General features: G+C 48.1%; 1 protein-coding gene across 2 annotated transcripts in view; it reads right to left on the reverse strand.

Annotated features, from left to right (window-relative positions):
* The window catches only part of ZBTB16 (zinc finger and BTB domain containing 16), a gene marked incomplete at its 5' end in the record, with an annotated part of 187,250 nt that overhangs the window by 53,017 nt on the left and 119,403 nt on the right, over nt 1-14,830 (reverse strand). Inside the window, one exon of one of the 2 annotated variants that reach the window (XM_079708362.1) lies at nt 8,242-8,328. The exons of the other annotated variant lie outside the window; for it this stretch is intronic. Within the exon in view, the coding sequence (XP_079564488.1) occupies nt 8,242-8,328 (87 nt within the window). The remainder of the gene's footprint in view (nt 1-8,241; nt 8,329-14,830) is intronic. 2 annotated transcript variants of the gene reach the window in all.

Genomic DNA, 14,830 nt, shown 5'->3' on the forward strand with positions numbered 1-14,830 from the left:
CCTGGCCTCTAGGGCTTCCCCGAAGCTTCCTAGCCCCAGAACTCCTAAACCTAGGAATGACTTTAGCCTCTTTTCCTTACCAGGGCACTAAGAGGGGATAAGGAGGCATCACACAGAAGGTCTTATTTATATTTCCAGAACACCCAGGTTCCTAATGGTAACAGACATGGGCCAGGACACCAGCAGGGGACTCAAGATTCCTCAGCCTTCAAGGGCACCAACCAATGAGGCATCCTCTAAGATGTGGCAGGGCATATCCCTGCTGCTCCTGGAAGGGGGAACACCTGCTTCGTGCTTACCCCAGCTCTGTAGCTTGTCTGACCTAGCTGTATAGAGCATTTGCTTAGATATTATTGGTAGAGGGTGGTCCCCCTGGGCAGCTTTGAGCATTCTAGCTAGGGCCTTAAATAAGATCTACCAAATCTGCTCTGTGAGATTGTTCAACATGCAGAACTGTATTCTGCCCTCACCTCTCCCCACTGCACTTAGAGGGCTCCAGGGGCTGTTAGCTCTCTGGGCAGGCTGGAAACGTCCTCTTGGCCAGGGGACAAGTCAGGGATCCTCAAAGATCCCATCACCTTGGAAAAGCAGCCGTACACCATTCCCATTCCTCCACCACCATTGCCGTCAACCTGGCCCTTCCCCTCTCACCTACCTAGTCAGGGGAATGGGTACCCTCCAAGACCTCTGGTGAAGACCATGATGGTTCAGCGTTAGTAACCACCACCACCATTTACTGAGAGTTTACTCCATGTAAGGCCTATGCTCAGTGCTTTCCATGGATCATCAAATTAAATCCTCACAATATCCCTTGTACGATAGCATCATTGCCATCATGTTACCAAGGAGGAAGTGGAGGCTTAGGGAAGTTAAGCAACCTGCCCAAGCTCATAAAACGTGGAAGTGATGGGACTAGGATTTGAATCTAGACAGTCTGACACCAGATCCCAAGTTCTGTGTGTCACTATGCTCCGAATACCCTGAATGTCACACTCAGACATCAGGCTTCAATGGTCCCTCTTCCCTGAAGCCTACAAGACAAACCTGACCCATACTATCAGGGCCCCAACTTGCCTAGCGAATAAAGCCCTCAAGAGGTCTTCCTCTCCACTCCCCTGCCTTTAGGCAGGTCCATCCTCCCCAGGTAGCCAACCGCACATCTGCCTTTCCTGCTTTTGGGGTTATCATAGTTTCTCAGGCCTGGCCCCCAAACACTAGCATTGGCCTCATCTCCCCCATGCTCAGCTCACACAGAGGCAGGTGCTCTGAGTTCCTTACATATGGATTAAAAGAGCTGTAGGTTCCTACAGCTCAACCCCAAGGCTGCCCCATTGAGCTCTCCTCACTCCCTCCCCCACAGGGCACAGTGCAGATTGTCCCAACCCCCTCACCTTCAGCTCAGCAGCTGTGGTATCTCCCCTGCCTTCTAATTAATGCCACCTGATCCCAGCCATTGCCCCACCAGGCCTGTTCAAATCCCAAACGGGGACGTACAGTGGCTTGGACAACATTATGATTTGTAAAACCCACTCCTAATTAGTTTGACTTTGAATGAAGAGGGTAATTATTTTTAAATTTATTAACTGCTGCCTGGCCGGAGAAGTTTCCAGATCAAATGACACAGAGAAGCTATTTCTGTTCAGTGATGCAGCAATTTATATTACTGATCGGTCATTAAAACCTCTGGCACAAAACCCCTTGCGTTTCCTGAGCCAAGATAGTGTCCATGTGTCAGATTTCAAACCCAGAGTATAAATTAAGCCATTAATGGTATTTATCAGTTTATCTGGACTTTAAAGAACTACTTACTAATTTAAGACATTCCTGATATAGAACCCAAGTGGTGCTGTGGATGTGTGTGTGTGTACACGTGCGTGGATGTGTGTTTTCTCGCTTTTTATTTTACTGAACAGTGTAAAAAAATTCTGATGTGTAAATGAAATACAAGCATCTTGGGGAGCTGCAGAGCTGTTAATTCCTCACTTCTCTGCAACCCAAACATTTTGGAAGCAGCAGTGTTTTGCAATATGTATCTGTCATAATATAAAAGGTGTAAAGTGACTCTGTTTATCTCCTCAAAGTCTTCGCTGTAGCAAAACAGAAAACTGAAGTGTGACAACGAAGCCTGAGCCCAACCCAACCATAAGTGTGTCCTCCCTGAGCACCAGCCGGAGCCCACCAAGATCCTGGGGGAGGGCTTCCCTGGTGGCGCAGTGGTTAAGAATCCGCCTGCCAAGGCAGGGGACATGGGTTTGAGACCTGGTCCAGGAAGATCCCACATGCCATGGAGCAACTAAGCACTTGCACCACAACTACTGAGCCTGCGTTCTAGAGCCCACTAGCCACAACTACTGAAGCCCACGAGCCACAACTACTGAGCCTGCGTACCACAACTACTGAAGCCCGCGCGCCTAGAGCCCGTGCTCCGCAACAAGAGAAGCCACCGCGATGAGAAGCCCGTGCACCACAACGAAGAGTAGCCCCGCTCGCCACAACTAGAGAAAAGCCCGCGCGCAGCAACGAAGACCCAATGCAGCCAAAAATAAATAAATAAAATAAATACATTTATATATTAAACAACACAGATCCTGGAGGGAGGGCACAAGGAGGGGTCACACACACCAGGACAGAAATCCAGGGTAAGTGGAGTCGAAAGGATGAGACGTGAAGATGACGTTTGTTTGACGAAAACAGAATTGGAAATACTTTCTACTAAATTCATTTTCAGTGTCAAGAATACCTGTGAGGTACCCTGATCACTCATCGGATGCCATGCGACATATTAGCTCTGTGAATTCCGACATGGCGGGCGGCGTTGGGCATGGAACTCCTAGACCTGATCTGTTTCAGGGAAATTGTATCCTATCTCCCAAGGGGGGACATAGGCATCAGGGTGTTGAGGATTCTTAGTTAAATGGGTCACAGGGATCCAAAAGAGCCCTGCCCAGGACAGGGCCATGACCTACACGATCTCTCCCTAAACCGTTCAGCCACACACCCACAGACAACAGTGAGTCAATGTGCAGGCAGCTGGGGACTGGTGGAAAGGGCACTGAAGTTAGAGGTGGATCAAGTTCCAGCTCTTCACTTCCTAGTGGGGGGCGTCTAGGCCTCCAAGTCCTCATCTGTAAAATGGTTATAACAGAGGAAAGTGTTTGATAAACAAAGGTATCAGAAATATAAGGTGGGGACTTCCCTGACGGTTCAGCAGTTAAGACTCCACCCTTCCAATGCAGGACGCACGGGTTTGATCCCTGGTTGGGGAACTAAGATCCTACATGCCACGTGGCGTGGCCAAAAATAAAAGAAATATAAAGGTGGCATTACCATGACTTTACTCTCCCAGGGTCTCGACTGCTTCTCCTTTACAGAGTTCTCTGCCCTCCTGATGGCTCTCCAGCGATACGTGGTACCCCACCGGCTTTTCCCAGTCTAATAACATTAGCATCACTTTCAGCATTCCTCATAACCAGGCCTCTCTCTTCCTCAGAGACCCCCTGTCTTAGAATAGAGATGGCAACTAGATTTCAAGTTGTATGTGTTCACTGATTATTAAAAGAGTCTAAGGATCTATCTGGGTTTTGCAGGAAACAGCACTGTAGATGATAAACGGGCGTCAGAAGAGATGCCCCTTTGCCAACCCAATGCTGAGGATAAGGCTGCTACTGCCTCTCTCCCCAGCCAAGGGCACCCTGCCCCACACCAGGGAGTGGCCAAAGTCCCTCCCTCAGAGGGAGCTTGCCTTTCGCTCACAGCCAGGTGGGGAGGGAGCCTTTCTCAAAGCATCCACCTTGGTCTCTCCTCCACAATTTGGATTCAACTTGGAGATAAAGCAAAAGTAAGTCTGAATGGGCTGGGACCCACCTCTGCTACAGGAAGGATGGGCACTATACTCCTTTGCAGGTGAAAAGACTTGAAGGTCAGAAAGGATGAGGAACAAGGTTATTTACCTGCTAGACAGTGGAGTCAGATGCCCCCTCCTCAGCTTCTGACTCAAACTCCAGGTTCTTTCCAATCATACCTGAAACTAATATCCTTTTTTGGAAAGTGTTGATCACTTTCAAGTCCTCACTGACTTAATAAATCCTGGAAGGGCCTTGGTCCTAAGACGCCTCCTGACTTTCAAAGCTGAATCAATACCAAACTCTAAAAACAGGTTGGAATATCATTAATTGCTCTGAATTGTACACTTTAAAATAGTTAAAATGGCAGCTTTTACGTGTATATCTTTTACAACCGTTTTAAATATACACTAATATATCAAAACCCACTGAATTGGATACTTTAAACAGGTGAACAGGATGTAAATTATATCTCAATAAAGTTGTTTGATAAAGAAATACAGGGAGCACATCTGTGTTGCTCACCGCCATATCCCCAGTGGGTGCCAGGCACACAGAAGGTGCTCAATAAGTGTGTGGGGTCTGCTTGTGAACAATATCCCTACCCACTCACTGAGCGGGCACTCAGCCTCTCGCCCTGGCCCTGGCTGTGAGGGCAGCCTGCTCCCTGCTGCTGCAAGTTTAATCTGGAGGGACAGAATTAAGCTGCTTGGTGAAGCTGGCTCAGATCTCGGTCTCCTCAGCCCCCCAGCTGCAATTCTCAGACTAGGATTCTTGGTTACATACGTGGTCCAGCAATAAGAAACTGGCTGGGAGCCTGGGAGACCTAGGTCCTCCTCTGGCTTTGAAGATAACCAGCTCTGGAACTCCGGGCAAAATCTTGCAAAGTTCCCTTCTTTAACAAAGCCAGGGGGTCACTGGCTGGAGTGACAGCTCACCTAGAAAGTTCTCCTGGTGCCACAGGCCAGGGCAGCACCAGCCCAAAGCCCTTGATACCAGGGCTAGGACGTATGTCTTCCACTCAGAGAGGCTCATTTGGTGAGGCAGGAGTACAAGAAGATATTGACGATAACTGTTACAGCAGCAGCAGTGGACCGACCTTCCTTCTCCCCTCCGGTCCCTGTGGTCGCTTAGTGGCTTGTCTCCACAGATGGCTGCCCCAGTTCCTCTTCCCCTACGTGTCTGTCAGTCCCCCCTGAGAAGGGGAGTCTACTCTTCCATCCTTTGAATCTGGGGCTGTCCTCTGCCTGCTAAGAGCAATGAAATATGGCGGAAGTGATGCTATGTGTTTCCAGCCTAGCTTTTTTTTTTTTTTTGCGGTACACGGGCCTCTCACTGTTGTGGCCTCTCCCGTCGCAGAGCACAGGCCCCGGACGCGCAGGCTCAGCGGCCATGGCTCACGGGCCCAGCCGCTCCACGGCATGTGGGATCTTCCCGGACCGGGGCACGAACCCGCGTCCCCTGCATCGGCAGGCGGACTCTCAACCACTGCGCCACCAGGGAAGCCCCAGCCTAGCTTTTAAGAGGGCTGGCAGTTTCTGCTTCCTGACTCTTGGAGCCCTGAGCAGGCAGGGGAGAAGTCCAGGCTGCTCTGTTGTAGAGAGAGGCCATGGAGTGGACTGGGAAGTGGATATATGAATGAGGAAGCCATCGTGGACACCCAGCCCTATCGAGCCTGCAGACGCTTCCGGTCCCAGACACCATCCGACTGCAGCCAAGTGAGAGACCCCAAGTGAAAACTGCCCAGCTGAGCACAGTCAACTACAGAACTGTCTGAGATAATAACACATCGTGGCTTTAATCTACTGTTGGAGTGGTTTCGTCTACAGCAATTGATAACTGAAACATTCCTATGGTCAGTTCTCAACACAGGAACCAGGGTGATATTTTAAACCCATAAATCAAGTCATGCCATCCCCCCATTCAACACCCTCCAATGGACTATATTCCCCCTTTTCTATAAATGTTTGTGTGTGCAGGTAAATGCAGCTTTACTGAGAAATAATTCATATACCATATAATACACAGTTCATGCTTTTAAAGTATAAAGTCAATAGTTTTTAATATATTCAGAGATGCATAACCATCACCACAATCGATTTTAGATCATTTTCATCACCCCAAAAAGAAACCCCATACCTTGCAGTCACTCCCTGTTTCCCCCCAAATCTCCCAGCCCCTGGCATTTACTAATTTACTTTCTATTTCTATAATTTGTCTATTCTGGATGTTTCATATAAGCAGAATCACACAATATGTGGCCTTTTGTGACTGGCTTCTTCCACTGAGCATGATGTTTTAAAGATTCATCCATGTTACAGAATGTGTCAATACTTCATTCCCTTTTATAGATGAATAACACTCCATTGTATGGATAAATTACATTTTGTTTATCCATTCATCAGTAGGTGGACCCTGAGTTATCTCTACCTTTTTGACCATCATAAATAATATGCTGTCATGAACACTTATGTGAAAGTTCTTGTGTAGATACATGTTTTCACACACTTAAGAGTGGAATTGCTGGGTCACACGGTAACTGTTTAACTTTCTGAGGAACTGCCCGACTGTTTTCCAAAGTGGCGGCAGCATTTTACGCTCCCACCAGCCGTGTGTGAGGGTTCTGATTGTCCCACATTCTCAACATCACTTCCTACTGCCTGTATTTTATTAGAGCTACATCTTGATGGGTGTCAAGTAGTATCTCACTGTGATTTTGATTTGTATTTCCCTGATGGGTAATGATGTCAAACACCTTTTCATGTGCTCAGTGACCATATGTCTATTTTTGGAGAAATGTCTATTCAGATCCTTAGCACATTTTTTATTTTGGTTATCTGTATTTTTATTATTGAGTCCTAAGGGTTCTTTACATTTTCAAACCAAAAGTTTCTTATCAGATGTATGATTTGCAAGTAGTTTTATCCCCCTCCCGAGGACTCTTGGCACATGCAGAATAAAATCCAAATTCCTTGCCAGGGTTGAGAGACCCACCTGATTTCCAATCTCACCTCCCACCACTCTCTGCACCTCACTCCCCACCCCTCGACCACACACCGCTCTTCATGCTCTTCCTTGAACTTGTGAAGTTCAACACAGCCTCAGGGCTTTTGCAAGTGCTTGTTCCCTTTGCTCAGACCTTCTTCCCTGAAACATTTGAATGACTCACTTCCCAACTTTAGGACTCTACTCAGATGTCTCCTTCTCAGAGAAGCCTAACCATATGATCTAAAATACCACTTTTCTCTCTATCCTGCTATATTTTTTCTCACTAGTACTTATTATGACTTGGCATTATATTGCACAATTATTTGCGTATCCTGTCTCCCTTGTAGAATCTCAGTTCCATGAAGAATGCTACCTAAAGACCCCAACAGTGCAGAGCACGCTATAGGAACTGAATAAATATTTATTAAATTAAATGCATCTACTACTATTTATTGAATGTTTATTATGAGCTAGGCATTCCCCAAAGCACTTCAAATAAAGTATCTTATTTAAGCTTATTTAATTAAATATCTTATTTAATCTCCCCCAAAAATCTATGCTGTGAGGTAGGTGCCATTATTACTCCACTTTTCTAACAGATGAGGAAACCCAAATTAAGAGAGCTTAAGTAACTGATCCATGGTCCCACAAATAGTAAGTGGCAGAATCAGGATTAAACCAGGCAGTCTAAGCCATACCACTCCTATCCTCAGTGTTCACTTCAGCAAGTCACTTTCCTTCCTTTGAACCTCGGTTTCCTCATCTATGACATGGGAATAGCCTCCTACCTAACAAAGTTATGGAAAGACTGGACAAATGACATCAGGTAAAGCACCGAGAACAGTGCCTGGCACATTGTGAACGTTCAATAACTGTGAGCTACATTGATGATGATGATGATGATGGCGCCAGTTACCACGATGAGATGACACTGATGCTGTGAAATCATAGCAGTATCATTGTTTGTTAATATTGTTCAAACGCATCCCTGTGGACAGACTGCTTTCTTTCAGACAATGACCAGACTGTTGCAGAGGGAGGACCAGCCCACTACATGACGGTTTCAGAGTTAGTCAGATGGGGTGCAGGTTTCCTGACCCTTCACCAAGGGAAGGGGATGCTTAGATAAAATCACGGACTTCCTAAGGCCTCCACAAGAATGTACTAGAGTCTCCATGAAGATAGGATCTAAGTGGCCTATTAGAGACAGAGGTCTTAGCCTAATCCAGGGCAGCTGTTCTTCTGGGGCAAAGTCACACACATAAATTCCTGCCCAGCCAGCCCCACAAGCAAGGGTAGCTGAGCATGGCACAAGCCATCCCCACTCACAGCTCCCCTGGGGAAACAAGATACTCACGTCCATGTGCCGTCACACTGCGGAGGACCTAGGGGATGGGGATGAGTCACTCACCAGTATGGGTCTGCCTGTGTGTCTCCAGGGCATCCTCCTTCGAAAACTGGGCACCACACTGATCACAGACAAAGGCTTTGGCACCCGCTGAAAGAAAGGGGAGGCAGTTACGTTATTATCAAGAGTGATATTGCATTAAGAAAGGGGGTCGTGGGCCAAAATCTTGCAGGTGGACCCTGGGGGAGGGGGCTTAACACCTATGAAGATCCCAAGTCAGGAGTAACCCATGGTCCCAGCAGCCAGCCCAGACCCTCCTCCGAGATGTGATCACCCACCCAACTGAGCTCCGAATGCCCCCACCGAGGGCTCTCCAAGACAGAAGAGGGAACAGAACCAGCATAACCAAGACAAACAGAGATGGGGTCCAGGAGAGATGCCCAAGAGGAAGGGGGATTCTGGGGGGCTGGCTCCAGGTGAGAGATGGAAAGGAGTATATGATCCAATGAGGAGTAACGTGCCCTGTTGCCCAGATTATACTTTATGGGAAGATAGGAATTGCTGACATATCACTACCTGGATAAACCCCTAACTCAGTGTGTCTAAAACTAAACTCTCTACCCAGACACCTCCTGTACCTGACCACTTAAAACCTCTGAATGACTTTCCAGTGCCTTCAGGATAAAGTCCAAACTCTACACGGTGACTCACAAAGCCCTTCTTGCACTTCTCTTTCCTGCTTCTTCTCTCTCCTCATCCTTGTTCCCTGGTCTCCAGCCCTTTGCTTCCTCACTGCAAGGTCTCCAAGCATCCCTCTGTACCTCCTCTGGCTCTGACACTCCTGCCCCTCTCCCCAGCCCCACAGTACGGCTAGCCCCGCTTCATCATTCATGCCTCAGCTCCCAAACCCTTGCCCCGGGTCTGGGTGAGGTAGTCCTTCTCTGTGCCCCCACAGCGCCCTGTACATTCTGGGTCACGGCCTCACCAGGGTGTCTCCTAAATGCCTGTGGCTCCGTTTCCAGCTCCCCGAGGGAGGGAATATGTCATCTCATGCACAGCTGCATCTGCCTGACACCCAGTGGGAACGTATTACTGTACATATCTGTGGAATAAACAATCAATTCAATGCAATTCAATTTGATCGACTTTTCTGGAACCATATTTACAAGCCTCAAAGCGACAGTGTCACGATGTGAAGATGACTTTCTACCACTTGCTAACAGTCTTCAAGGCTCTGTTATCTCGTCCAGGGGGCGCCTGTCACAAGCCTTGGCAGTTTTCCCTCAAAATGTCTTCTAGGTGCATCTCTTCCACTGCATGTCGATAGCCACTGCCCCTACCGAGGCTTTTGTTGGGTCATGCCCAGAATGACCCAATGACTCAGGAGGGCTGCCACACCATCAGCCACCCTCTGATCCACCCAACAGAGGCAGGTTCCTTGAAGGCCGCTTGATTCCTCACGTTTCCTTGCTCAAAAAGATACCATGGCTCAAGACATGGAAGCAACCTAAACGTCCATCAACAGAGGAATGGGTAAAGAAGATGTGGTACATATATACAATGGAATATTACTCAGCCATAAAAAAGAATGAAATAATGCCATTTTCAGCAACACGGAGAGACCTAGAGATTGTCATATCGAGTGAAGTAAGTCAGACAGAGAAAGAGAAATATCGTATGACATCGCTTATATGCAGAATCTAAAGAGAAATGATACAAATAAATGTATTTACAAAACAGAAACAGACTCACAGACTTAGAGAATGAACTTATGGTTACGGCGGGGAGGGGGGAAGGAAGGGAGAGTTACGAAGTTTGGGATTGATATGTACACACTGCTCTATTTAAAAAGGATAACCAATAAGGACCTACTGTATAGCACAGGGAACTCGGCTCAATGTTATGTGGCAGCCTGGGTGGGAGGGGAGTTTGCGGGAGAATGGACACATGTATATGTATGGCTGAGTCACTTTGCTGTGCACCTGAAACTATCACAACATTGTTAATCGGCTATACGCCAATATAAAATTAAAAGTTAAAAAAAAAATACAGTGGCTCACAATTTGCACTGATTCTAAATTCCTCTACTTGGCTTCAAGGCCTTCCATAACCTGACCCAGTTGTCTGTCCAGCTCCACTGGGAGTTGTCCTCACTGGTCCTCTGGGGGCGCCGCTCGACCCTCGGTGGGTCTCTGTGCCTGAGCAACGCCCCGCCTCATTCCTGTCCGCTCGGGTCCTAGTCCATTTCCAAGACCGGAGTACGCATGCGCCAAGCACGCCGGCCCCTCACTTCTCTACCCTTTCTAATCTGCAGCTGTACTGCGTTCCTTTCAACACGTCTGAGCATTTCTTTAAGTGTACCTGTGTTTTAGTTTCATATCAGGGTCTTGTAAGAGACAGAACTACTTCTTCTACATGTTTGTAGTAGAAAGCAGTCTAGTGCTGTTTTCAAACCATCTCAGATTTCCTGAGGCTGTGGCGTATACCAGGCATGAGGCTAAGTATTTAGGATGTATCATTTCATTTAATCCTAACTACCTTTTTTTTTTTTTAAAAGGAGATGTTGGGGGTTGGAGTTTTATTAATTAATTAATTTATTTTTGCTGTGTTGGGTCTTCGTTTCTGTGCAAGGGCTTTCTCTAGTTGTGGCAAGCAGGGGCCACTCTTCATCGCGGTGCGCGGGCCTCTCACTATCATGGCCTCTCTTGTTGCGGAGCACGGGCTCCAGATGCACAGGCTCAGTAGCTGTGGCTCACGGGCCTAGTTGCTCTGCGGCATGTGGGATCCTCCCAGACCAGGGCTCGAACCCGTGTCCCCTGCATTAGCAGGCAGATTCTCAACCACTGCGCCACCAGGGAAGCCCTCCTAACTACCTTTTAAAGGACATAGTATGAATATACCCATTTAGCAGATGAGACAACTCAAGATCAGAGAGGTTAAATAGCTTTCCCAGTGTTACACAGTAGGTAACCACAGAGGTGGGTTCAAACCCAGGGAGCCTGACTTCAGAGCCTTTGCTCTTAATCCCTATACCCTTCAGCGTCCCTAGGGGTCCATCTGCAAAGATGCCTCATGAATATGAAGTTGGGCTCTGAACTCCCTTTCCCCAAATAAAAAAATTAAAATCCAATTTATGCTTTTATACATCAAGGTTTTGTAAAATTCTATTTGGAAAAAAGGGTTCCTCTACTCTTTAAATAGTTTTAAAATCTTGGCCTTGGAGTATTTAGCACATTAAGGGCAAGAACTCTGAATACAAGTTGTACTAGTATAGACTTAAATTAAACACTAATAAACATTTAGGGCATTGATCTTGTCTGCATTCCTAATGAGAAGCAGGATATACCCTCTATTAGATGCTCAATAAATATTAGTTGACTAACTAAATAAATAAGTGATAAAGTGCCCCAGTAAAGATATGAAATCACTTTTCCTTAAGAGCTTTAAAAATAAATATTGTCATTTGTCTTAGGTGGCTGGAGTTGAATTTCGCCTCAAGGCAGGGAGAATACCATGATCCCCTCCAGGTGTCCCTACAAGCTGCAGGCGTCCTAGGGCTAAGGACCTGTCAGCGGCTTATAGAGCTTCAAAGAAAGAGCCAGGGAACTCGATGGCAAAGCAGTCACAACTTGTGTTCACACGAGAGACAGCCAAGCCGCTTTCCATCCATTTATCATGGAAATGCAGCAAGTGCCTCAAAGGGCAGAGGTGGGAAGACTGGGGGTGGATGAAGTCGCAGCCCCGTCATAGTGAGAAACCTTCCCCAGTTCCAAATCATTAGACAGCAATGATTTTCTGCGGATCTGTAAGGGATCGGATTTTAACTGTATTTATTTCTTTATTTCTATATCCCACCGGTTCTCATGGTTCCCTAAAGAAGAAAGGGGGAGGAGGGGCCTGAGGAGGGAAGCAGGAACTGCAAAGGGGAGGGTGCCCCGTGGACTCGCCATCACCATGACCATCACCATGGTGCTGGAGCCCTGCCTCTGGGTGAGGAACCTACTCACGCCATAGCTTCAAAGGGCTGGGTGGGGGGAGGAGGTTTCTTAGAAAACAGCCATCCATGTGGCTGCAGGAGCATCTGCTTTAATGACTGAGAAGCAGGGAGAAAGGAAGGAGTGCAGGTAGGCAGTCAAGAGCCGGATGTACGCCATCATACAAGCTCAGATGAAGATAAAGCAGATTAGCACACATGATCTCGGCAAGGCTGCCGGCTTGGCCTAGGCCTGACCACATCTGGATGCCCTCAAAGTCCTCCCCGCTCCACCCCTGCCTTGCTGAAGTCACAAAACTGAGTGTGTGAAAGTCCCGTCTTCAGTGACTGTGGGTGACAACCCCCCTCCCACGCGGATACCATGGACATGGGCTTCCACGCCAGCCCCCATTCATGAAGCCTCCGCACTCCCCACCCCCACCCAGACTCCCCCCAGGACGGGCAGTTCCAGGACACAAGAGCCAAGCAGAGACAGGCAGAGACCCCCCTCTTGCAAGGAGGCATGTGCCTTTAAATTGTCTCTGTAATGGCTGGCTCAGAGGCAGAAATATTTGGCAGCCCTGAAATTAAAAGTGATAAATGTCCTCACCGAGCTTTGATCAATAATAGAGGCCTCATCTGTTAATCAATAAGACAGTCTTTGCCTGTTTACTGTGCATATGTTGTCCGCTGCTGCCTTCAGTATGATGTCAGGTTTGCATTCAGAGCAACTCAAGTGTGCATAAACCACACCGCCATTCCCAAAATGCATTACGGTGACATCATTCAGCCACTAATATATTTATAAAGCATCAGTGCAAGGGGATCGGGGGGCAAGGAAGGAGGTCATGCCAGTTGAACACAATGGGCACATGCAGACATGTCAGCTGCATTTACCACCCCCACCCCCAATATTTCCTGGGGCTCATCCTGGAGTGGGGAGAAGTCCAGGGCATGGCTCAGGGACAGACATTCCTCCCCATCTCCTTCCTACACAAACAGGATGTTTTCGGAATGTCTGTTAAGTAGATGCCAAGGAGGGGCGTACAGCAAATGGACAAAAGAGACAAATCCCTGCCCTCAAAGAGCTTATATTCTAGAGGGGAAGGCACATTTTTAAAAGTCCAGTAAGGGACTTCCCTGGCGGTCCAGTGGTTAAGACTCTGCACTCCCACTGCAGGGGGGCAGGGTGTTCGATCCCTGCTCCGGGTACGATCCCGCATGCCACACAGTGCGGCCAAAAAAAATTGTTTAATTAAAAAAATAAAAGTCAGGTAGGGCTTCCCTGGTGGTGCAGTGGTCGAGAGTCCGCCTGCCGATGCAGGGGACACGGGTTCGTGCCCCGGTCCGGGAAGATCCCACATGCCGCGGAGCGGGTGGGCCCGTGAACCATGGCCCCTGAGCCTGCGCGTCCGGAGCCTGTGCTCCGCAACGGGAGAGGCCACAACAGTGAGAGGCCCGCGTACCGCAAAAAAAAAAAAAAAAAAAAAAGTCAGGTAAATATACAATAGGTGGCAATAAGCGATAAAGAGAGAAATAAGTGAAGAGGGACAGAGAGGGCGGGGGCTGCTGTTTTATATGGGATGAGCTGACATCTGAGGGGAGAACGAGAAGGTAAGCCCCCTCTCTAAGAAAGCCCGTTCCAGGCAAAAAAAGAGCGAGGAGGCTGGCCCGTTGGCATAGCATACGAGAGGGGAGAGGGAGAGATGGGGTATGGATTGCAGGGAAAGAAATCAAATAGCCAAGAGGCGGAACCATACCATGATAAAGTGGGCTAGACCCACGCATCCTCCCCAGCAATTACAGATCTGAGTGAACTAGAGGAGGTAACGGTAAGATCCAACGTGGGGAGAACTGGGTCCCGGGCCTGGCTCAGCCATTCCCTGCTGTGGACATCACATACTTCACCACACCTCAACGCGCCTGTGTCCCCGTCTGTGAAATGGGAACGATCAGATCCCTCTGCCTCACTGGAGGCTGTCAGGATTGAAGGAGACAGTGGATATTAACAAACACAAAACTTGTTAATTGCCAGGCACTCTGTGGCTATGAGATTACTAATGTTCTTCACACTTCCGGGGGCGGCGGGGGGTAGCAGTAGAATGTGGTTAAGAGCTCAGGATTCGGGTAAGACAGATCCCAGTTCAAATCCCAGCCAAGCTAATAATCACCAGCCGTGCCCCTCAGCGAGTTGCCTCATCTCAGTGAGGCTGCCGCTCCATCTGTAAAATGGGAATAGCGAGACACAGTCCCAAAGGGGTTGTGACAAGGTGGGGAAAGCGCCGGGGCCATGCATGGGGGCAGAGCCACAGAACCGGTCAGTGGCGCTGACGGTCAACCCAGCCAGGCTCGGAGCCAGGACTCCTTTCAAGAACTCCTTTGTGCAAAGTATGATTGATCTTTACTGAAATTCAGTGTACAGCTATTTGGGGGCCATTTATCTTGCGTAAAGTGAGTCTCACATTTGTAAAGACATATTTCACTATAATCGCACGCGCACGCACACACACACACACACACACACACACCCCTTGTCCTGCTAACTTAAACGTGAGTGATTGTCTTGTTGAAGGAGCAGGAAGATCTGTCATACGACCAGCATGTCAGTATTGGCAGCTCTCCCTCCCTCCCAAAGCACCCCCTCCCCCAGCTTTTACATCCGAACTTGACAAGCCCCAG

The sequence above is a fragment of the Hyperoodon ampullatus genome (assembly GCF_949752795.1).
Source record: "Hyperoodon ampullatus genome assembly, chromosome: 7".
Taxonomy (NCBI): Eukaryota; Metazoa; Chordata; class Mammalia; order Artiodactyla; family Ziphiidae; genus Hyperoodon; species Hyperoodon ampullatus.